At 40.1% G+C, this 20,164-nt stretch overlaps 1 protein-coding gene across 1 annotated transcript in view; it reads left to right on the top strand.

The window, feature by feature from the left end:
- LOC113464294 (loricrin-like) overlaps window positions 1-2,241 on the top strand; it is a 5,336-nt gene extending 3,095 nt beyond the window's left edge. The window contains exon 4 of the mRNA XM_026813329.1: window positions 1,442-2,241. Coding sequence (XP_026669130.1) covers window positions 1,442-1,452 — 11 coding nt within the window. The 3' untranslated portion in view covers window positions 1,453-2,241. The remainder of the gene's footprint in view (window positions 1-1,441) is intronic.
- The last annotated feature ends 17,923 nt before the right edge of the window (window positions 2,242-20,164 follow it).

Below are 20,164 nucleotides of genomic sequence, written 5' to 3'. Positions count from 1 at the left end.
AGCGGCGGCGGCGGCGGTGGTAAGTGGCAAATTTCATTTTTAAACTCCCTTTATAAATTTCTTCCACCCCTTTTTTGGCGTTACTTTTGACGCGACGAAATTGATGGAAGGTGTTAGATTCTTTCTCGGTAAATTGAAGATGCAATTAAGTGGAAGCCGATGATGAATCGTCGCGAGGTCCTACGTACCAAAGTGAGAAAGAGAAGGATAGATAAAGAGTGATGTGTTTAGTTAGAGCGGGACGATCTTTATTTGGCAGTTAATATTGACAAAATTAAAAACGTGAAGCTTCAATTAACTGGTTCGCAACTTGAAGGGAGGTTAATTTGTTTCCTTGTTTGTTTGCTAATGAGGAATGTTGATATCGATGCTGAATTTAATTTAATTTTGTGTTAAACGAAACGTAAACTGTGGATCTGCGGTGAACGCAGTTTATAGACATGATTAATTATACATACAGTTTTATTGGGAGTCGATAGTAAATGCAATTCGTCTACAATTCCTCTGAAAATAGAATTTTTTTGTAAATTTATTCATTAAAAGAAAATCATCGTTCATTATCAAATTTACATCGAATATATTGGGTCTTGCTTTACTTTACGCTTACGATCAGTCGGAAGGATTTAAAAAGATTCTCATAAAATATTGACTTCAAAGACCCAGCTTATTTTACCAATGACGTTAATATTAATAGTCGATAATGTATGTTAATAATATTTTTAATCGAGAACACGGTGTACGTTGAAACAGCCAGGAAATTAATTAATCGCGATCGTCGAACGCAATACCTTAACGGAAATAAATGGATGTCGAGCATCTAAATTTACCGCGTGCAGTTTAAATGCCAATTAAACTGTTTACGCGGCAGGTTCAATATACGAGCGGATAAAAAGCTCTTTCCCTCCGCAATCCGCTTTCCCACAGAAAAGTAAAAATTTGTTCAACCCATCCGAGAAACGCTCGTCCATTTCACTGCGTAAGAACCTATCGTAAATTTTCAATCTTGCATTATCGAACCGATCGAAATTAATCAGTTTGTCCGCGGGAAAAGGTTCTTACTTCGCTTACAATAAAATTGAAGTAGTTACATAGAGCGTAAAATATAAAATCTCTATTGTCCAAATAATTGTCAGCGATTTTATGCAATATAAACAAGAACAAACTATTTAGCAAACGATCTCGAATCTTGCATATAATGCGCCCATTAGAAGGACCTGGGATCGTGACAATGAAGTGAGTACAAGTTTCGGCTCGACTCGGAATAATTGGGACGAAGCAGTACAATGCAGAATCCGACTTTTGATTAAAAGGGTCTCACGTTACGAAATAATGAAAAAAGCGTCTCTTGAGTTAACAACGTCTCGCAAATAAAAACATCACCGCTGTTGTCGTCCGGTGAAGAGATCTCGTTCGCGATTAACGCACGACAAATTCTTTTCAGGCTGGTGGTAAAGGATACCTGGACCCGCGGATAATTAGTAGGAAATTTTGCTCACCGATCACCACCAATGCACACCTTGGCTGTAATCATTGACCGGAGGTTCACGAAGGCATTCTGACTACTCTTGCGCTTTTCGTTTCTTTATTCTTACACGCATCAAGAAGACCGTTGTCGAAGAACGTACAAAAGGAGAAGAATTGTTTCTTCTTCCACCTCGTCGACTTCTTTTTCTTCTATGCAATGAGATCATTGCTCTGAGGAACCTACAGAAGAGGACTTACAACAACACGTTTCCATTTGTTCAAGGAATAAATGCGGGTAGAGGGAAAGAATGGAAAATAGTGAAGTAAGGGGATCCAAGACCAACAACGGCCACGAACACGTTGCCGAGGATATGTTTCTTCGCAGTAATCTGCGCTCCGTGAACGGTCCTCCGGCAAACGCTGGTTGAGATTGCCAATCCACTACCGGCAAACTTTGGATCCGTCTTCCATAATCTGGATACGAAAATCCCTACTCGAGCGCGTGTTTTCTTTCGATTAGGAATTCAGTATCAATCTAAAATATCTCGCGAGAGCGTTCGGGATGCATTCCGACTAAAATATTTAGCGAATAATGTTGTAGATATTGTAAATTCGATCACACGTCAGTATGGAATGTGTGTAAGCACATAAAATTCAGTTTCACGTGTCAACTGGGACGAAATATTGAAAAACAGTGAGTACGACGTAACGCGAACCATCACGGTAGGCAAGAAATTTTTGTACGTTTTTTAATAAATTCCACGTGCGATCAGCTTTAATTAAAAATTTATTTACACACCACACTAATGGAGAACATACATTTTGTTGTTCCTTACCTTGAGTGAGCATGCAACCACATAGATAATAAAAATAGCAAAATAATGAATTTAATTGAAGTATAGATGACATTTTCGTAAATACGTGAAGAGAGTACATCGTTGTCAAACTTATTTCAATAATGGTAAGTAAAGATTACTCGTGGTCACAATAGATTAACAAAATACCTGCAAGAATTTATCAAAATATTCAGAACGATGTGCTGAAACTCGTAAATTAGACGTGTGCAAATTCAAGATTCGGCGAATCTCCTTCCGATTTATGAATTCATGGCCGTCTTGCTTGTCGCACAGGGGAAAATTAAAATCGAGTCTAAACGGGTGCCAAGCCGGCGTGGTCCAGCCGCGATATTGCCGAACCAATGGATTTACTATCGCCAATGTCCCTGGCAATAACGCTCCCGGTTACGATATTGCAATGTCGGAGTAACAAATATCATGGGGCCACGAGCATGATTAAAATGATCGACTCTGAAAGTATCGCGATACCGAATGGAACACGCGAGGGTTGCTAGCTCCGCCATTGTTATCCGAGCTTTTCCCGACACGTAGCGTTGAATTATGACACGTGGAACGGCAGCTTGGCTGTGCCCGTTATTTTTGTTAATATTTACAGATGGGATTAAATCAACGATGTTTACGCGCAACAGCATATATGTATGTATAATATTTTCAGTCTCCTGTTAGTTTTTTCCTCATTGCTTTTTTTTTAGCTGATTTCTGTTATTTGTGTTTATGACAACTTTTTCCAACCAAATGGTAAATAGAGGCTTCTGTATTAAATATTAAAGACAAACGTTGCATATTTTAATTTTAATGGATTCACAAATAAGAGCATGGAGAAACGATAACAGTGAAGATAGAATAAATAATGAAATAATAACAGTGAAGTTTTAACCCGATTCGAAATTCTTATCATTATGCGCCGCAACTTTTTTTCAGTTGCACATTCACTCTAGAGAGAAACCACGCAGTACGCAGCATTAAATAATCAAGAAAAACCGTGTCGCATCGTAACAGGTAGTCATGTGGAAATGGTGACGCACGTCGAGCCACAGATTCAGCGATTTCATCCTCGCTTACGACTTCCATTTGTTACACGCACTTGATTATATCGCTCTCCGCATTCACGTTGCGTTCTTTACGAATGGTCTTCTTTAATTGGAAAATTGCGTGTACATAGTCCGGCGCGACCGACCGCGAAGGATTCGTTGATTATTTCATTTGCGAAACTGGTTGACAAAACGTTCCTCGTGAAATCGATGTACACATACGCCATACAAACCACGATACGACTTCGTCCGAATAGGTTTAAAGGACTAAAAAAGATAGTTTAAAAATAGTAGTCAGGTGACTTCTCTAACATTTATCGGAGAATTTGTGATGCCCTAGCTAAAATCTACCTCGATGAGTATGAGCATTATTAGCCCATGAAATAATCTCGATTCACAATACAAGTCTGTGTATTTTTATGAAGAGGACATCATCTTTTTTAAGACGAGGTATTAACAGCCAAAGCAAAGTAATCGAAGTAAACACGGTGACCACGGCAATTGCGAAAAATTGTTTGAATAGGACAGGTCAGATACATAGTATAGAAGAAAACGGAGAGTTTGTAAGAAGGATAGAGTGAAATTGCCGAATGCGTCGAGTAATAGGGGTAATTAAAATTCCTTTACCGTACCGATCAGTCTGCAAATGATTATGATGCAGAGCAACGAGTCTTGGAAATTGATTCCTTGAAAGATATTTGCTGTCGTAGTCTTCAATTTTTATGTTCACTTTTCAATAAGAAGATCGGTGGATCTATTGAGTCTATTGTAGAGCGCGAGTACTATTCTTTAAATATTTCCTGCGAACTTCTTTAGTCTCGTAATTGTCGCTGCTTTCGACGATAAAACGACACGTCGAAACGACACGACAGTACGAAACGTCAAAAGATTGTTGGCTGATACCCGTGATAGCGCTTCCGTTAATATCTACGAGGTTGGAAAGTTCGGCAATTTAATTGGGTCTAAAGTGCATCTATCGGGTGATTCGAATGACGCCCGCAGTATGTCCCGCGAATTTAATTTGTGTTGAACATATTTTTTGATAGAAAAGGTCAATCCAAACCGTCGTCAGACAACCTACCATCTTTATATAAACAGAGAACAAATAAACACAAAAGAAGGCAAGTAAAATCACGTGAGAAATTTGGTCGGGCTATTAACCGTTCGCGAAATGTGTTCTGCTTTACTAGAGGCAACCGAAAGGTGGCCGCTCCGATATCGCATTAATTAATTAATTTACGTAATCGAGTTACGCGGCAATTAAGGTACTTACGTGGTCATGCCCTGAGAATTTTTTATGCGAAAGGAGAAAATTCGCGCAAAAGGTCGGAGCGTGTAATAATATATTTATGATTTCTCTCTTTCTTTCGTTTTCTCTCATTTTTAATATTCTTGTATTTACATAACCGGGTCATGATTGATGATGAAGATTGCTGTAAAAGTAACGAGATTGAACGCGACGCTAATGTTACGTGAAACATGGAGTAGGATTAACATAAGGCATTCCAATATCATTCGTAAAAAATGTCCACGTTCGTTGATGTATGTAATAATTTATTTATCAGAGTGTCAGGTAAATTGTAACTGGGATCTTGTTGCAAGTTAAATACTCGGCAAATTCGAACATGGACTCCATTATAGATATGCTTAAGTACTATCACGACAATAACTTTGTCTTGCATTCTACTGTCAAACAACAACATGCATTTCAATTCCACTGTTGATCAAGCTAGTGGATCATCAAGGATCGAGCTGAATACCATGGATATTCAATTCTATAGTACACAATATTGTAGAGTGCGCATCCATGTTTCAAGTGCATAGATATATCTCTAACTGTGGCAATAAATACGCATTTACAGCAAATTGACAATAAAGCAGTGACATGAAATACGACCGTGCGAAGTTTTATAGAAAATCCCGTGTTTTCACGGTTTGTTTTACGCACCATTGTCGATCAATATCGTGAAATTTTTAGTGACTCGTAAATTGTAAATACGTAAAGAATGGCTATTACTTATTATATGGAAATTATCAATTACGTTATGATCAATAACCAACGGCAATTGGTTATTGAAAAATTATGAAATGAACCTCGAGGTCCCAGAATTCGTTGTTCATGGTTGTTGTTTTTAATACGGTTAATTTACGGAACCGGGCAATGCCCTCGAAGAAAGTCTTGGAAAGGAACTGACGCTAATTGGGCCCTTCAGATATCTGCTTTGAATAATTACCAAGCGACCGCGTCTTCGAATTATTTGCGTGAATGCCATCCTTCCTGCAACCCTCAGAACGCTTAATTTTCTCCGCCCGGTCGAATCATGTTTTATATTCTCCCGAGTTTCTTTTTTCATATTTAAGCGGCAGACACTCTTTTAGCATTTTTCGTACCGTCTCATTCGAATTAAAGCGAGAGTTTTGAACCTAACCATGCATTGCAAACGCGATACCCGATTTTCAACGTACTAACTTCCGATGATTTTCGACGAACCGCGATCCAGCGAAAATTCGATAAAAAATTTTTTCCGGTTCGACAGAATATGAAATTGTAGATTTTCCGTTCTATAACTACTCTCGCAATTTGATCAGTCAGTTGGATACGATGGAAAATTAACGTTGGTAGTTATCGATTACGCACTTGAAAGTTTGTTCATTATTTGTAAAAGTACCGAGTTACTGTAACATTGCGTAGCTATAATATACTATAACAAGGAAAAAGATTCCGTATACTCTTATTGGAGCATTCTGCTCTACTTCCTAATTGCCTTTAGAAAGCGTAGGTAGGTATTGATTTCTTTCCGATCAAGTATCTTTATACGTATTGAATCGATGAGTGGACGAATCGTTCGAGAAATTCTTCGCTGTTCGAAGAGGCAACTTTTTTCCAGGAACAGGAAACTTCTCTTTCATCGTGTTACCCATTTATGGCGTATCCAACCAGTTCACGTCAAAGGCAACACGGATCGAAACCGCATTGCTCTCCCGCGAAGAAAGGAACATGATTTATATACGGCAGCTGCTTTATTTTTGCACTGCGCACGAATAAATTTTCAGTGAAACAACGAATTTCCCTAATATGCTCCCCGCGCGTTCTCATTATTTAATCACGAAATTATTCGCCTAACGAATATTCCTCTCTTTTGGATGCTCGTTTATAATGAACGGAAAATAGAGTTACAGATGTCGACGTATGAGATCTCATTTCATATTGATAAATGCATATACATATACAAGTTTAATATTATTACAATTAACATATTCGGAGTACATTAGTATAATTAATTTTATACCTAGCAAAAAATTAAATTATTTTTACGTACAATACCGGTACTAATGAATGACGTAATATCTAATTACAATTATTTATAATAGTATTATTTCTCCATCGTTCTGGCAGATTATAACGAGATTCGACTGAAATTCGCATCTGTACTACAAACACGAAGAAAGGCAGATTATACGACGTGTCGAACCCAAGTTTACCTCGTTTAGGCAAAAGACGAGGAAACGTGACGACGCTACCGTTACTCCGTTTCGATTAATGGCATATTCGACGCGCGTTCAGCCGCGACCAATTAGATTTCGAGTGAAGGCAGCTCTTCAACGTAGACGACCGGGCAGCACGGGCATCAATTGTCGCATAAATTTATTGGACGCTGATGGCCTCGTAGCCATGCAATCGAGTGACACCAATTTATGAGATCGGCCGAAGCTAACACCGTCCGTATGATAAAACCGGAAACGGTATCATTTCGTCCCTCTAACGCTTCCCACTTATACATACCGTACCGCTGTTTTCATATTCAACATGCGAAATCGGATGCAAATTTCGGTTTGAATTCAGGTTTGATTGATCGGACAACGTGAGCGTGATTTTTTATATCCGATGCATGGGAAATCGTGGTACATTACAATAGAGGAAGGCGACCATCCATTTGAGATTGAATGAAAATATGAAATACATTTCAGTTTTGTTTACACAATAACGTAAACCTTAGTTTGCCATACTTACTATACTAGTGAAGATTGTTAAAATGAATTTCAAGTTCGACAATGCAGATTCGAGGTGGAAGTAGCTGAACGTTAATTAAGAATATCTTTCGCTATCAATCGTAAGTCTCTATTGTAAAGTTTCCATCGATGGAATCGGTTTACAGAAATTGCGCCTGTACCGTGAACGATATTGCCGACAATTTCATTCCGGTTAATGGCCATCGATGACGAGGAGCAATTAAATTAGCGCGGATTACGAAATGCGCGTCAGTGTGTGTGAAATAGGGGTAACCATGTGGGCGTTACGGGAGACGGAGGGTGCGGGTATAAATTTGGGGTAGGCCTGGTAATGGTACCATGTTTCAAACACATCTGTGCCACACAGCCGACTCCCTGCCCTCCCGTAACCCTCCCAGCTTCCGATACATCTGCCCCTGTTTCCCCTTCGAAAACGATACACGCGTCTCTCTCCGTTCACCCATTTCCCGTCTCTTTCCTAACCGTACTTTCTTCTTTTCGTCTCTCTCTCTCTCTCTCTCTCCGCGTTCTATTTCCCTACGTTTCACCCTTCCATCTATATGCTTCGCTTTACCTGTTCTATATGGCATCACGATTCCTACCTTTGTCCCGCTCCATTCGTTTCCGATTTGGACTGTTTCTATCTTTCTCCGGCGGTCGTGTTTCACCCCCAACCGCGAGGGGTACTCGCAGTGCCAAAGCCGAATCGACCTGACGCTCACCGTGGCCGATTACAAATCTGACCAATTAGGCCAGGCGCACACTATGACTGTCGGAATCCAATTGGCCGCCGTTACGAAGGCGGCGGATCTCTTGAAAGACTTAGACTAATTTTAACCATTTCTGTTCTATTTAACTATATGTACGATCAAGTGCGTAGAATAACTACAAATGATTTTATAAAGAAATTTATTTCGAATTAAACAAATTTTGGGAGTAACTAATTCACGAGCTTTCCGCAGAGGTTCTCGCGATCGCTAATTACCAACGCACCAGAAGCTCGGGAAAAAAAATCTTTCCCGTTTTTCGTGTTTCTTCTCTACAATGTGAATTACACGTCAAACAATTCCAGACACCCTTTTTAATTTCAGCGAAATTGTTGAAATTTTAAGGCAAAATCTACCATTTTTTTATACTGAACAATTACTAGGTCGGGCTCTAAATAATACATATATTGAACATTTTAATGTACAAAGCAACACTGTTATTTAGTCCAACTGTTTTAATTAATGTCGCATTCATCAGTCAATATTAATTGAACAATGTTCTGTAGCATCGAAATAAATAACTGTTCAGCAAATTGAAACGTTTTTCTCTGTAATAAAATTATTTCATAACTCACGATAGATCGCTACGGGATACAATTAATTTAATGAAATGTCGAATCTGTTTTAATGAAACGAAGCAAACGGTTTCTCCTTTGATGTGCATTGTTCTCGTGACGATTTAACACCGTAAAGGTTATTCTCGAAGTGGAGGAAGATGGAGACGAAGCAAGTAGTATGTACGCCGTACGCATTATAAAGACCGAATCTCATACTCAAATTAGGTAACGAAGTTCCTTTGATAACCAGCCTACGATTCAGGAGGTTTAGAAACCCTTGTTCAGTTCAGACTGTGAGATAAACGAGCCGTACGGCTATACATACAAGAATCTTATCTTGTCCTGTCTTAAACTAATTTCGAAGATAACAGCTTTTCACGTCTGTTCACTCTATGCTCGATATCCGCATCAGCTAGAACTTTCGTTGAGATTGAACTATTATAAATACTATACTATTATAAATCTATGAAATAATTTTGCAATTGATACAATATGAATATAGGGAATGGTAGATACTGAAATGCACTTCGAATTGTAATATGTGAAGAAAGAACGTAAGCAGATACACGCGTATGTGCGACCATACAACAAAGGATACAACATTTGAATACATCTATTGAATCACTATTAAAAAGTTCGGGAATGGTAATGGAAGTAGATTGGGCGTAAATTTTTATCGATACATTACGATATCGCGTTGACGTTAACGGTGGACGTTAGAGACCGTTTACGATCTCGTCGCAATAAAATGTTACAAAAATACTGCTAGCCAACCGTGCACAAACGTTACATGGCTATTCAATTCTTATCGTCGTAACTACATTCCATTGGAGCTGCGAGAGATGAAAACGAAAAAAGAACGAAAAATGGGTCTGCGCAAAACGAATACGTGCGTTTCGGCGAATAAAGAAAAAATAAGTCTGCACCGACGCGACGTTTTACGTCAGCCTGGATTCAATCGACACTGGCCTGCACCACTCCCACTCTCGTGACCCAGGCTTTAAATGTATCCTGTTTTTTTTTTTTTTTTAATTCAGCTCAAATTATCCGCTGCGGTATTTTCTACGCAACCGGCGGGCCACGGCCAGGGAGAAAATGTATAAAAACGTGGAGAGGGTAACGGGGAGAGGGAAACGAGCGGCGGAAAATTCGGATGCACGCGCTACCGGGCGGCGATAATTTATTATTCGCTGTTGGGCCATCGGCCTCGATCCATACAGGGTGGCTCCGGTATACCGCTGTACGCACCGGTTTCGAAAACAGGAAAGAGAGACCGAAAGAGAACGAAACGGCGACGCGGCGTGGCGGCAAGAGAGCCGAGAATGGAAGGGGGCTGGTAGCAATGGGTGCACAGCGGGTGGACGGGAGTGCAGAGAGGAGCAGGTTAAAAAAGAGGAACGAAGACAAAGAACCCGGGGAAAAATGCCAAAAAAAGAGGAACGAGAACGCGCACGAGTCGGTGTTTTATTGCCGGCGGATTTGTCGTATTGACCGAGCGTGGGACGGGGTCCACGGGGTTGAAAGGCGGACGCACAAGGGGTAGTGGAAGAAGATTCAAATAGGAACGACAAAAGTGACACTAGGCTACCGGCGGTCGATAAAATTCACTGATTCTGGTTTGTACAAGTATAAATTATTTCAGTGGGGCTGAAGGCAATCGAACAACTTTGAAATGTTTAACTAGACGGTTTAACCGCTTTCACAGAGCATCGTTGATCAATACGGAATTTCGTTACTCGACGTGTTTTTTTCTCCGACTCATTTCAATATTGGTCACAGATCATGGCAGAAGTGGACAATCATTTCTTCAATGTGAGTTCTACTACTTAATATGAATCTCACAACGTTCCGTTTCAACAGATATACAGGGTATCTCACGAAATACTGGGGAGTTCTCAGTTTCATAAGTTATGAGTATAATTTTTATACAGAACTTGCACGGTTCAAGGGGGCATGTCTTTTGATGGAAACGAATTCTTATTCACGTTATTATTTAATGAGATACATTGGTCAAGTTCATTTTTAGTTACTCAGTTTGATTACCATTCAAACCATGTGAAAGCAAATTGAAGTACATCCGACAGCAATTATTCGAAAAAAAGATCGAAAACAATGCTTATTATTTGGCAGACACAGCGTCCCTCCGCGTGGGCCTGGGGGACGTTGAAATCGTCATTTGCGTGGGACAAAAGCGAGTAAAGGTCGGCTCGGTTGAACGACATATGAAAATTGACGAGGCATAACTAACCCATAGGACAGGGCGTCGGCGTCGGCGTCGGCTTCGACGTACACGACGGACGAAAGTCCTTTAGAATTTCAACGCGGTGCAGACGATCGCGAGGCGTGGGCGTTATAAAAATTACACGCATTTTCATCTGCGAGCGATACCATCAATCCACAAGTCTCAGGAATAAAAGGAACACGGAATGAGTCCCGCTGTGAATCGTCCGTTGATTCACGACTCGCATCCCTCGGTCTTTGTCCAACCTAGCTCTCCTTTTTTCACCTTCCACGCCTTCCTGCTGTTCTCTCCCTCGCTCCGTTTCTCAGTTTCCCTCTTTCCCGTCCCCGTTCCCGGTGCCTGGACTTGCACTTCTTTCGGGACTCGGAGATAGAGAGATTGAAATTGTGGATTAGAATGTACCTCCGGCGAGAGAGTTCCAGGGACGAATTAGAGAAACTGCAACCCCGTGCACAGACGAAATAATCTACTCAAAGTTTATGCTATTTTACTAATCGAATTTCTGACAGTTTTCCCTTTGTCAATTAAGCAAATGAAATTGTCAATTCACTTGCAGAGTATAAGCAAAATTAATTCGGTTAACATCAGTCATATCGAAATTAAACATAGCAGGAGGAAAAAAATCGTCTTGGTTGAAATTTTTATAATAAAAAGAGTAATACGATGTTGAAGTTAAACGTACAATCTATATATTTAAAAGCTTGATAATTTTGTAATCTTCTGAATGCTGTAAACATTCACAATCAGGCACAGCCCAAATAAATGCAACTTGCGGAGTAAAATTTCTCGCATCATCCCTGGAAGTGCGCGACACTCGCGTCACATCTTGGAAAAAGAGGGACTGGAAACAGAAATATTCGTCGATATGTAGACGTTTCCTCAGAAAGTAATGGAGCTCCGACTCATTAAAATCTCGTGATGAGATGGTATCGTGAAAAATACATTTTCAGGTAGAAAACTACGTATAATCCGCTAGACTTGCATATGATTCTTTCAATATTGTTAAATGACATCTTGGTGAAAAAATTCTAGTAGACCGTCTTATTCACTGATAAAATAAACTCAACGATCGCAGGACATCTGTATATTCTATACTTTCGCAATTTCATGTTTATTGTTTGATATTGGTGCTTCGTCATAAATTGTTCATTAATCATTGCAGCACTGAATGCTTGTGATTACGAATTGCTAACAACTTGTGATTGCTATAATCTGAATGCCACCGCAGCTTGCAGTAGTGGAGTTTAATTCATTTTAAACAGAAGCGTACTGTACGAAACACGCTGATTGCTTCGATACACGTGATCAAAGTGAGCCTGTTCATTGATTAAATGACTTTTAATGCGTGAAAGCCAATTTGGCAATGACCAGGCTTTCCAGAAATTAATCTTCAATCGCTGCGCTGACCTGATTGGCTAACGCATACCGGAAGAATGAGTGGGCAACATACATTCGTCTGTGTATGCGTGAATACGTAGAAGCGGACGACTTGCGAAAACTTGAATGATGCAGCTGAGTAATCGCCGGGCTGGTTCGGAGATAATTAAAAATAATTATTGCTTTTACGTTTCCCTGAAGTAATCAATTAAATTGTGTTTACGCGCTATGTTTTAATATCTACGCTTCTTTTATATTTTACCCGTGTTTACTCAGTCCCTGGTTTATATTTTTTTCTATTCATCGCGTTTGCCTTATTATTTAGAAAACAAGCTGAATGGTATTTATTTCAATTGTGTATGAATATAATTTTATTAGATTGAACAGAATTATCCTCTACATTGTTGGGAAAAAGGTTGCTGATCATACTTAAACAACTTATCTGTATTAGAATGAACGATAGGCTCAGGAATTTCGTAGTTACTTTTAAAGATGACTGAAACGTGTCAAAGTGGATAGTTGAATGACATTCGTGTCGTACACCTGAGGATACAAAACGAGAAGGGAAGAAGTGCGAGTGCGCGAAAAAGAGAGAGATTGAGAAGAAGCGCGGAAGTGATAAGGGGAAACTCTTAACTCGGTCCCAAGTTCGACTAGAAAGGCTAGGCTAGAGTTTCTATCCTTCAGCGGCCATCGCTCTTTAAACGAGAAGCAGGAAGATTCCCGTTCAACCACCCGTTTCTCGGATACGTACAACGTATAACCATTCTCGTATATCAGAAGGAAAATGCGAATCTTGTTCTATCTATCTTATATACACTCCCAGACAAAATTTCGAAGCTCGGTCAGGCATTAATTTACTACGTTATCTATAAAGAACTTGCAAATAGACGAAATTACGAGCAATAATGCAAACAAAAATGTATCTTGAGTGTATGACATTTTATAAACTCTAGTGCGGCCAACGTGCAATAACGATTCGATTTTTCATTGCGTAAAGCATTGTAATTACGAAGCGTATGTCATGTATTATGCAGGAGTTTGGAGCGGAAACAGAATATGAGAGCCTGATGAAAACGTGTTAACAGATTTGAAATTTTAATGAAAACGTGATCCATAAAAAAAAATTCCAACATTAATTAAAACTTATAATTATATATTTTATTTATAGTGATCATATATGTTGAAAAATGAAAAATAACGCCGAAAAAATTATAAGACTAACGGAATAATTATTAAGCATGAAGAATCAGATGTTTCGTGATTCCTGTAAAGGAAAAATCCAAGTCTTGAACTTATAATGCAAATTCAGACAATATTTTCTGTTGGAGGTATTCTCTACTATCTACTTCAAACCATATCCGAATTATGTATTGTATCAGTTGAACGAGAATAATTACATGTTTGTAGTTATGAGATACATGCAATTTTCAACGAGGTACACCTCTACTTATGCTTCTCGAAGACTGACACATTTCATGGTCGTTGAATGACCGCGTGATGTAAACAAATGTACACATGTCGCGTCGCTTCGAGCGTACGGCGGCGGCGCGCCGGGGCGTACGCAAAGTTTATGCTCGTGGACGAAAATTGAAATCGATTTCAGCGCGTTATAATGTAGCACGTGACCGTTTAATACGGAAATACGTGTAATGCGTGTTTACGGATGAAAACACAGAGTCTCATTCACTCTAAAATCGAGGCAATGCAAGTACGCTTCGTTGGCGTTTTTCCATCGACAGAATTCGTTTCGCATTTTTACGTTTCTCGCTGAGATCCTGTGGATATGCATTCCTCAATGACGGCGGAAGTCTTTTTCGTCGTCTCTATCTGACTCGCCAAGGCTTCATCCTCTCTTCACCATTTAAGGTACTCATCTCTTCAGCGATTCAAATTTTAATTCAATTACGACAGCGACGCGTACCGGCGACGACGACGAGACTCTCGTGTGTCTCCCTATCTTCTTTTTATCCGCTCTACGTTTTTTCTTCTTTCCGATCTTCTCTCCGACAGCTGGGCCTCTTTTCTACCACCACCTACCCCTTACGCGAAATCTGAATTTAATTATGACCCTTCACGTAGCCGCTTTACTCCTCCACCCATCGTACCATGACTCGTGGCCTATCTCGCTCTTGCATCTCCGGCACGTTAAGAAGCGCCTTTCTTCGTTGCCACCCCTGCCACCTTCCCCGTCCTCGCCACTCTCCGGCCCCTTTGTCGAGCTTCTATCCATGAGCTAGGTGATCGTAGACGAGGGCGGAACTTGGAGAGAGGCGCCTTAAATTTTAAAGGGCGTTTAACCCCCCTATTACTATTCGATTCTTCCGTTTTTCCGCTGGTTAATCTTTTCCCGTGATCCGACGGTAAACGATCTATAAACGAGCTCTGCAGCTAGAACACTGCTTTATAATATTCTTCCTCAAAATCAGTTTTTTTTTAGATAATTTACAGAAACGGGAATGAAACAATTTTCTACATTCATACATGAAGCAAGTTATCCTATAACTTATTTCAGACGCTTATCTCTTTTGTACGTCTTGTACCTTGAACAGAATTAAAGAATTTTAAAAGAATAACATAAGAATACATTAAAGACGTGATGTAGGGATAAGTGGTTGAGTCGTCTGCTTTCGAAGACGCTCTTCCCTATAATTGGCATGGATTCTTTCACCAATTTAAATTGTCTGACAGTCGTAACTTCGTGAGGAGATTACTGCATACACGCGGATCGCGTTGCACAATACCGATTGATCGTTGAATAAATATTCTTATACAGACATAATGACAGCGCGCATTATGAAAAGACGTAATAACAATAACGTATTCAGAATCGGTTTGTCTGTGCTTCGCTTTCGATCATTAATTCCTTTTTCCGTTTCTACTTCGTTGTTTTTTATTCCCCGTCTCGATTATCCTTTAGAAAACATTCACATCGGGGAGCCCTTCTTCCGTTCGATTCATCTCCCTATCCTTTCGTTTTCCTCCTTAGCCAGTTTTGTTCTCTTCGCTTCTTTTACTCGAACCTCCGATATTCTCATTAGTACTTCGACATCGATTCCGTTCAAACTCTCACGGATGCTGACGGCAATTAAGCTAATACCAATTAAACAAGCCAACAACCGTTCATTAATGGTTCGTACTCCAGCCAGATCCGTTCGTATCGGTTCAGTGTTTTAACATCGAGAATATGATTGGAACATGCACAGATTGCATGTCTTCTTGACTAGTTTCCGTACTATACTTTGAACACGATGCGATATGTCGCCTACTCTGAGATATTCTTAATTCTACTGTAGTCCACTTAAAGTAAAGATGAAAGGATATGACAACGGAGTCCAATCAATCTGGCTGAGACTATGAAAATCTGTGGAAGTAGAATCTGTTTCGATAACTCTGCTCCGGCATTTGATACAACAACGCAGCCGTATTCTAATTAAACGGTACAACGGTCCGATCCCGGAATGGAATCCCAAGACCGGCATCGATTACCTAGCCAATTTGCGACCAGCCAATCTTCGTCGCTCTCTCCCTCAGCCCCGTCCATCGACCAAGCTTCGCTTCTTCCCCAAGTTTCCTCAAGAAGATTCAAAAGGCGAGCAGTTTGAAACGCTGGGGCTGCATCGGCGCGTATCGCCCGTAACAAACGAATTCAACGAACGTCCCGCGCAAAGGAACGTAAAGCGGTTGGTCGTTGAAAATTTCAGCCAACTTCCTCCGAGCCGTTGGCCTAATAGTTCATTTGGCGACACGCTGGTACGCGTGTTTGTCGCGTGTACGTATGCGTATACACCGACTGGGAAACCAACGAATAAAAGGAAACACAAGGGGTGGAGAAGAGAATGGAGGGAGGGAAAGCAGAGGCTCGGAGCCACTGTTTATGTCAATTTCGTGCCTACGGTGTATCACAAAGGAAATAAAAGGGAACAATTGCACCGTCGCCAAGTGCAATTTGCGCCTAGATATTATAAAAAGAAAGGAGAGAGAGAGAGAGAGAGAGAGAAAAGAGGAAAATAGAGGACAGAATGGTTGGGAGTGAGGGGGGACGTCGAAAGCAAGAGGACAGATAGAAAAGAGGACTAATGGTGGAGGGACAAAATGGACGGAAGAATGCGGAGGAAAGAGGTAACTAGTACAAAACAAACGACGCACCATTCTCTAGTGCCTGCATTGATATATTACGGTGTACACGTTGAGCGTGTGCGTTATGCGTTCGTCGACCGACGAAGCTCTCGCCTGTGCTTTTAGGATTCGATTATTGGATTGCCGGTAAATCAGCCGTGGGAATAAACTTAAATTACGAGCGGTTTATCCGCTCTCAGAGAAACATACATTTTTTAAAGCATGTACTTTAGCATTAACGAGGTGAGACTGGCGTAACGAATCTATTAGTGTAAAGTAAACGAATATTTCACGTTCTATTGTCCTTTTTTATTTCCTGATAGAATCGTGGGGGTGGGGATAATTCGTAAAATTATTTAAATGTAATCATCGATCTGTTCATCCGAAGTAGGAAACCGTCTAATTAAATTGATTCAAGACGGCTATGGGTTTCGAACGAATATAATAACTCGTAATGAGATTTCATTCTTGTAAAATTGGATTTTTATAATTCATGATTAAAAGTTTCTTATTCTTTTCCGTTTGAAGTATTGTGTTTTAATATTTCATAGAAAATTATTCAAATTGTTCGTGTCCGAGCGAGATAGGAAACTGTTTCAAGAACCAACTAAATTGATTCAGTAGGACAATCAGTCGTGAAAGAGTATAGCAACTTATAATGGGAGTTTCTTCCTGCAAAGGATGCTCATTATTTACCCAACTAGGTCAGCGGCATGGAGAACGAATACCTACAGTTTCATTGCAAGAAAATAACTCGAAGATGTAGAAATGCTTTCACGGCAGTTATTCTATGAAAATAATGAGAATTATAAAAGTTACATTTGAAAGAATGAAAAGGAAAATGAGATGAGAGAGATAGAACATATTCTTAATATAATCTAAAATTTGAAATAATCTTTTATTCAAGACATGAGTAGCAGTACATTTCCTAATAATAATTAGAACACAAAATGTAGATCAATTCTTCCCAAAACTAACAATGAGAGTTTCTCTTTGAATAAAATTGTCACGTTCAAACTCATTCATATCCAGGCTACAGCCAGTCACATATGTATACGTATGTACGTGTACTACCTCTAAATTGACAGACAGGGTTTCAGGATTTATTGTTAGAAGTGTAGTCGATTTCGGTTAAGTCGCACTGTTAAGGTCAAATCTTATGCATACCTTCACGGAGGCACTAGGAGAACGAGCACGTTTTCGGGCGTTCACTTAAAAGTCTCGCGATTCCTATGGAGAGTGCCCCGCTTTAGCTCCCGTAATTCGCTTCTACCTAGGGAACGTGACACGGGGACAAATTTGAATTTGCGGCAAACCGTTTCAACGTGAGCCTTTAACTGGAATTCATATAACCTCTTTCATTAGTTAGAAGGAAAGGGAAAGAGATAAACTGAAACGAAGGGTGAAAGAGATAGAAGACCGAGTCGCGGCACGCGAGAGACAGAGAAAAGGAGCGTCAAGACAACAGCCTTAATAGCCGGTACAATGGGCGGATCTTCGAGTCTTTTACGTCGCACTTGACGAAACAATAGTCGAACGAGTAGAGAACGCGGGCGATAGACCGGCGCTGTTGGAGGATGTCGAGGGTGTCGAGGATGCCAAAGAGGGGCTGCTACCACCGGTAGACGACTCGCAATCCGTAGCCCCGGGTCGGGTTTTAACGACGTGCTCGGACACAGTCGCTGCATCTCTCTGCCTCCGATGCACATACTCTCTATCTTTATCCCTCCTCGTTCGTACTATGTACTTGGCCTAGCTCCATCCGTCTTTAAAACTCATCGTTTCGTTCCGTTTTCGTGCACGTTGCAAATCTACGACGCATCAAACTCTTCCATTCCTTCCTCAACGCGAAATGCTATCCTTTGTAAGCGCTGTTAAGGCGTTCAATAAAATAGTTATTCAGTTCTGAGTAATCTTAAGAAATTCTACATTTTGAAAAGGTCACTGTTATATCAAATGAAACAGCATTGTATTAAAAAAATGGAGTTAATTTTCAAATTATAGAATTTATATTTGCCAAAAATAGTTTCTCTAACATTAGCTACTCCAGCGAGAGTCTTATATAATGTTTTTATTAATCGTTCTAATAGTTGGAATCAGCAGTATATGTATGTATATCTGCACATTCTTATTTTTATATTTTCTAGATTAATCCCTCTCCTTTGTCTTCGATCGTGTTGCTCCTCTTCTCTCCCTCGGGTGCACTTATTCCCTTACTCCACTCTACTTAGTCGTAGGTTAGACCTTCATCCCTTTTCTGCCTGTCCACTGTGTCGTCCCTCTTTCACTCCCTGTTCTTTCCTCTCCCGTCGTTCCTAACCACTCTCTGCCATCACTTTCTCCCTTGTCTTACCCTTTTCGTCCCTGTTTAACGTTGAGATTCTAGTGCCTTCACATATCTTCGTCGTTCCTTTCACATGACTTGAGTTTGCCTGCGAGCTACCCCTGTCGCTTAACATCAAAACTTTCGTATCCCTCGTCGAAATCCATTCTCTCAGCCAATGAACACATCCTTTCGCCCGTGCACTGGATGTTCGGCTTTACTACCAGCGATATAACGTTTTACACGAAAATAAGCTGTTCTCTTTGATAATTTTCAGCCCCACGGATCCTGGTTAGGAATTTTGTAGAAAAATTTAAGCACAACGTTAAGGGGTTTTTCAGTCTAAACGATCCAGACAATTAGGATTCTCATAAAAAAATTCTTTAAAAAAGAAGATAATTCAATTTTCAGGTATAATATATTCAATAAATGTTTGACACAATAAATCAGAATTCCGTTTGGAAGATGCCGCCGCTCTAATTAGAAATTGACTGCGAATGCATGAATAACGGAAGTCCGATAAGTTTCGTAAAATTGTACGAATATAACGGTATCCAGCGATGCGTTTCGATGAAACTGCTGGTTGCACCTTTTGAGGCTTGTCGCAAAAGGCGACGCTCGTACTCGAAATCCTCTGTGAACTCGAGCGTATTTTAATAGACTCGTTAAAACTCTGTCCCACCAGAATCTCTGGCAAATAATTACGTAAAATTTGAGAAATTGGGACGGTGCGTTTTTTTTTGTATCCGTTTCGTATTTTTCTTTCTTATCTGTTCCGCGCTATTCGGTTTGTTCTGAAGAGAAAAAGACGTCGCTGCTACAAGAAGCGGTGTGACGAGGTGGTAAGGAAAAAGCGGGTCGACGAGACTTGTTTAAGTGAGAATAAAAAATGTAGGACTGGGGGGAAAAAGGGAAAGATGGACGAACACAAGGAGGAACTCTGAAAAATAAATTATACATTCCGGGCTATCTCAGTGCTTGTTGCCTGCTTGCCGTACGTAAGTCGCAAAGTCCCTCAAAGATGCAGCGATTGCGAAACGGTCCACCTTCTTTCCATACACGCCGATACGTACTTTGCATCCATCCTTGTTTCGTGCTGGTAACTCATTGAAGAAGCTCCGACTTGGTAACGGGAATGACAACCCGGTGCACGCAATATGTACGTCATAAGTTGTGATCAATTTTTAATGAAATAGTTTACAAAGGAATCGCGTAACAAGTGCATTCGTCGAATGTTCGAAGGACTGAAAAAATTAAAAGAAATTCGAAATACAGGTTTTTTATCATTGTGACAGTATACACTTACCTGTAATGAACCTGAAAGTTTGATGAAATATAGTGTATCTCAATACGAATTTTTATGTTTATTTTTTATGCATTCACAGTATTAATTAAAAAAATGTGACCATTATAATA

Source organism: Ceratina calcarata, unplaced genomic scaffold (genome assembly GCF_001652005.2).
Source record: "Ceratina calcarata isolate Rehan_Ccalc_2016 unplaced genomic scaffold, ASM165200v1 scaffold328.2, whole genome shotgun sequence".
Taxonomy (NCBI): Eukaryota; Metazoa; Arthropoda; class Insecta; order Hymenoptera; family Apidae; genus Ceratina; species Ceratina calcarata.
Note: the sequence above shows the minus strand (reverse complement) of the source record. Positions and strands in the feature narration are given on the sequence as shown.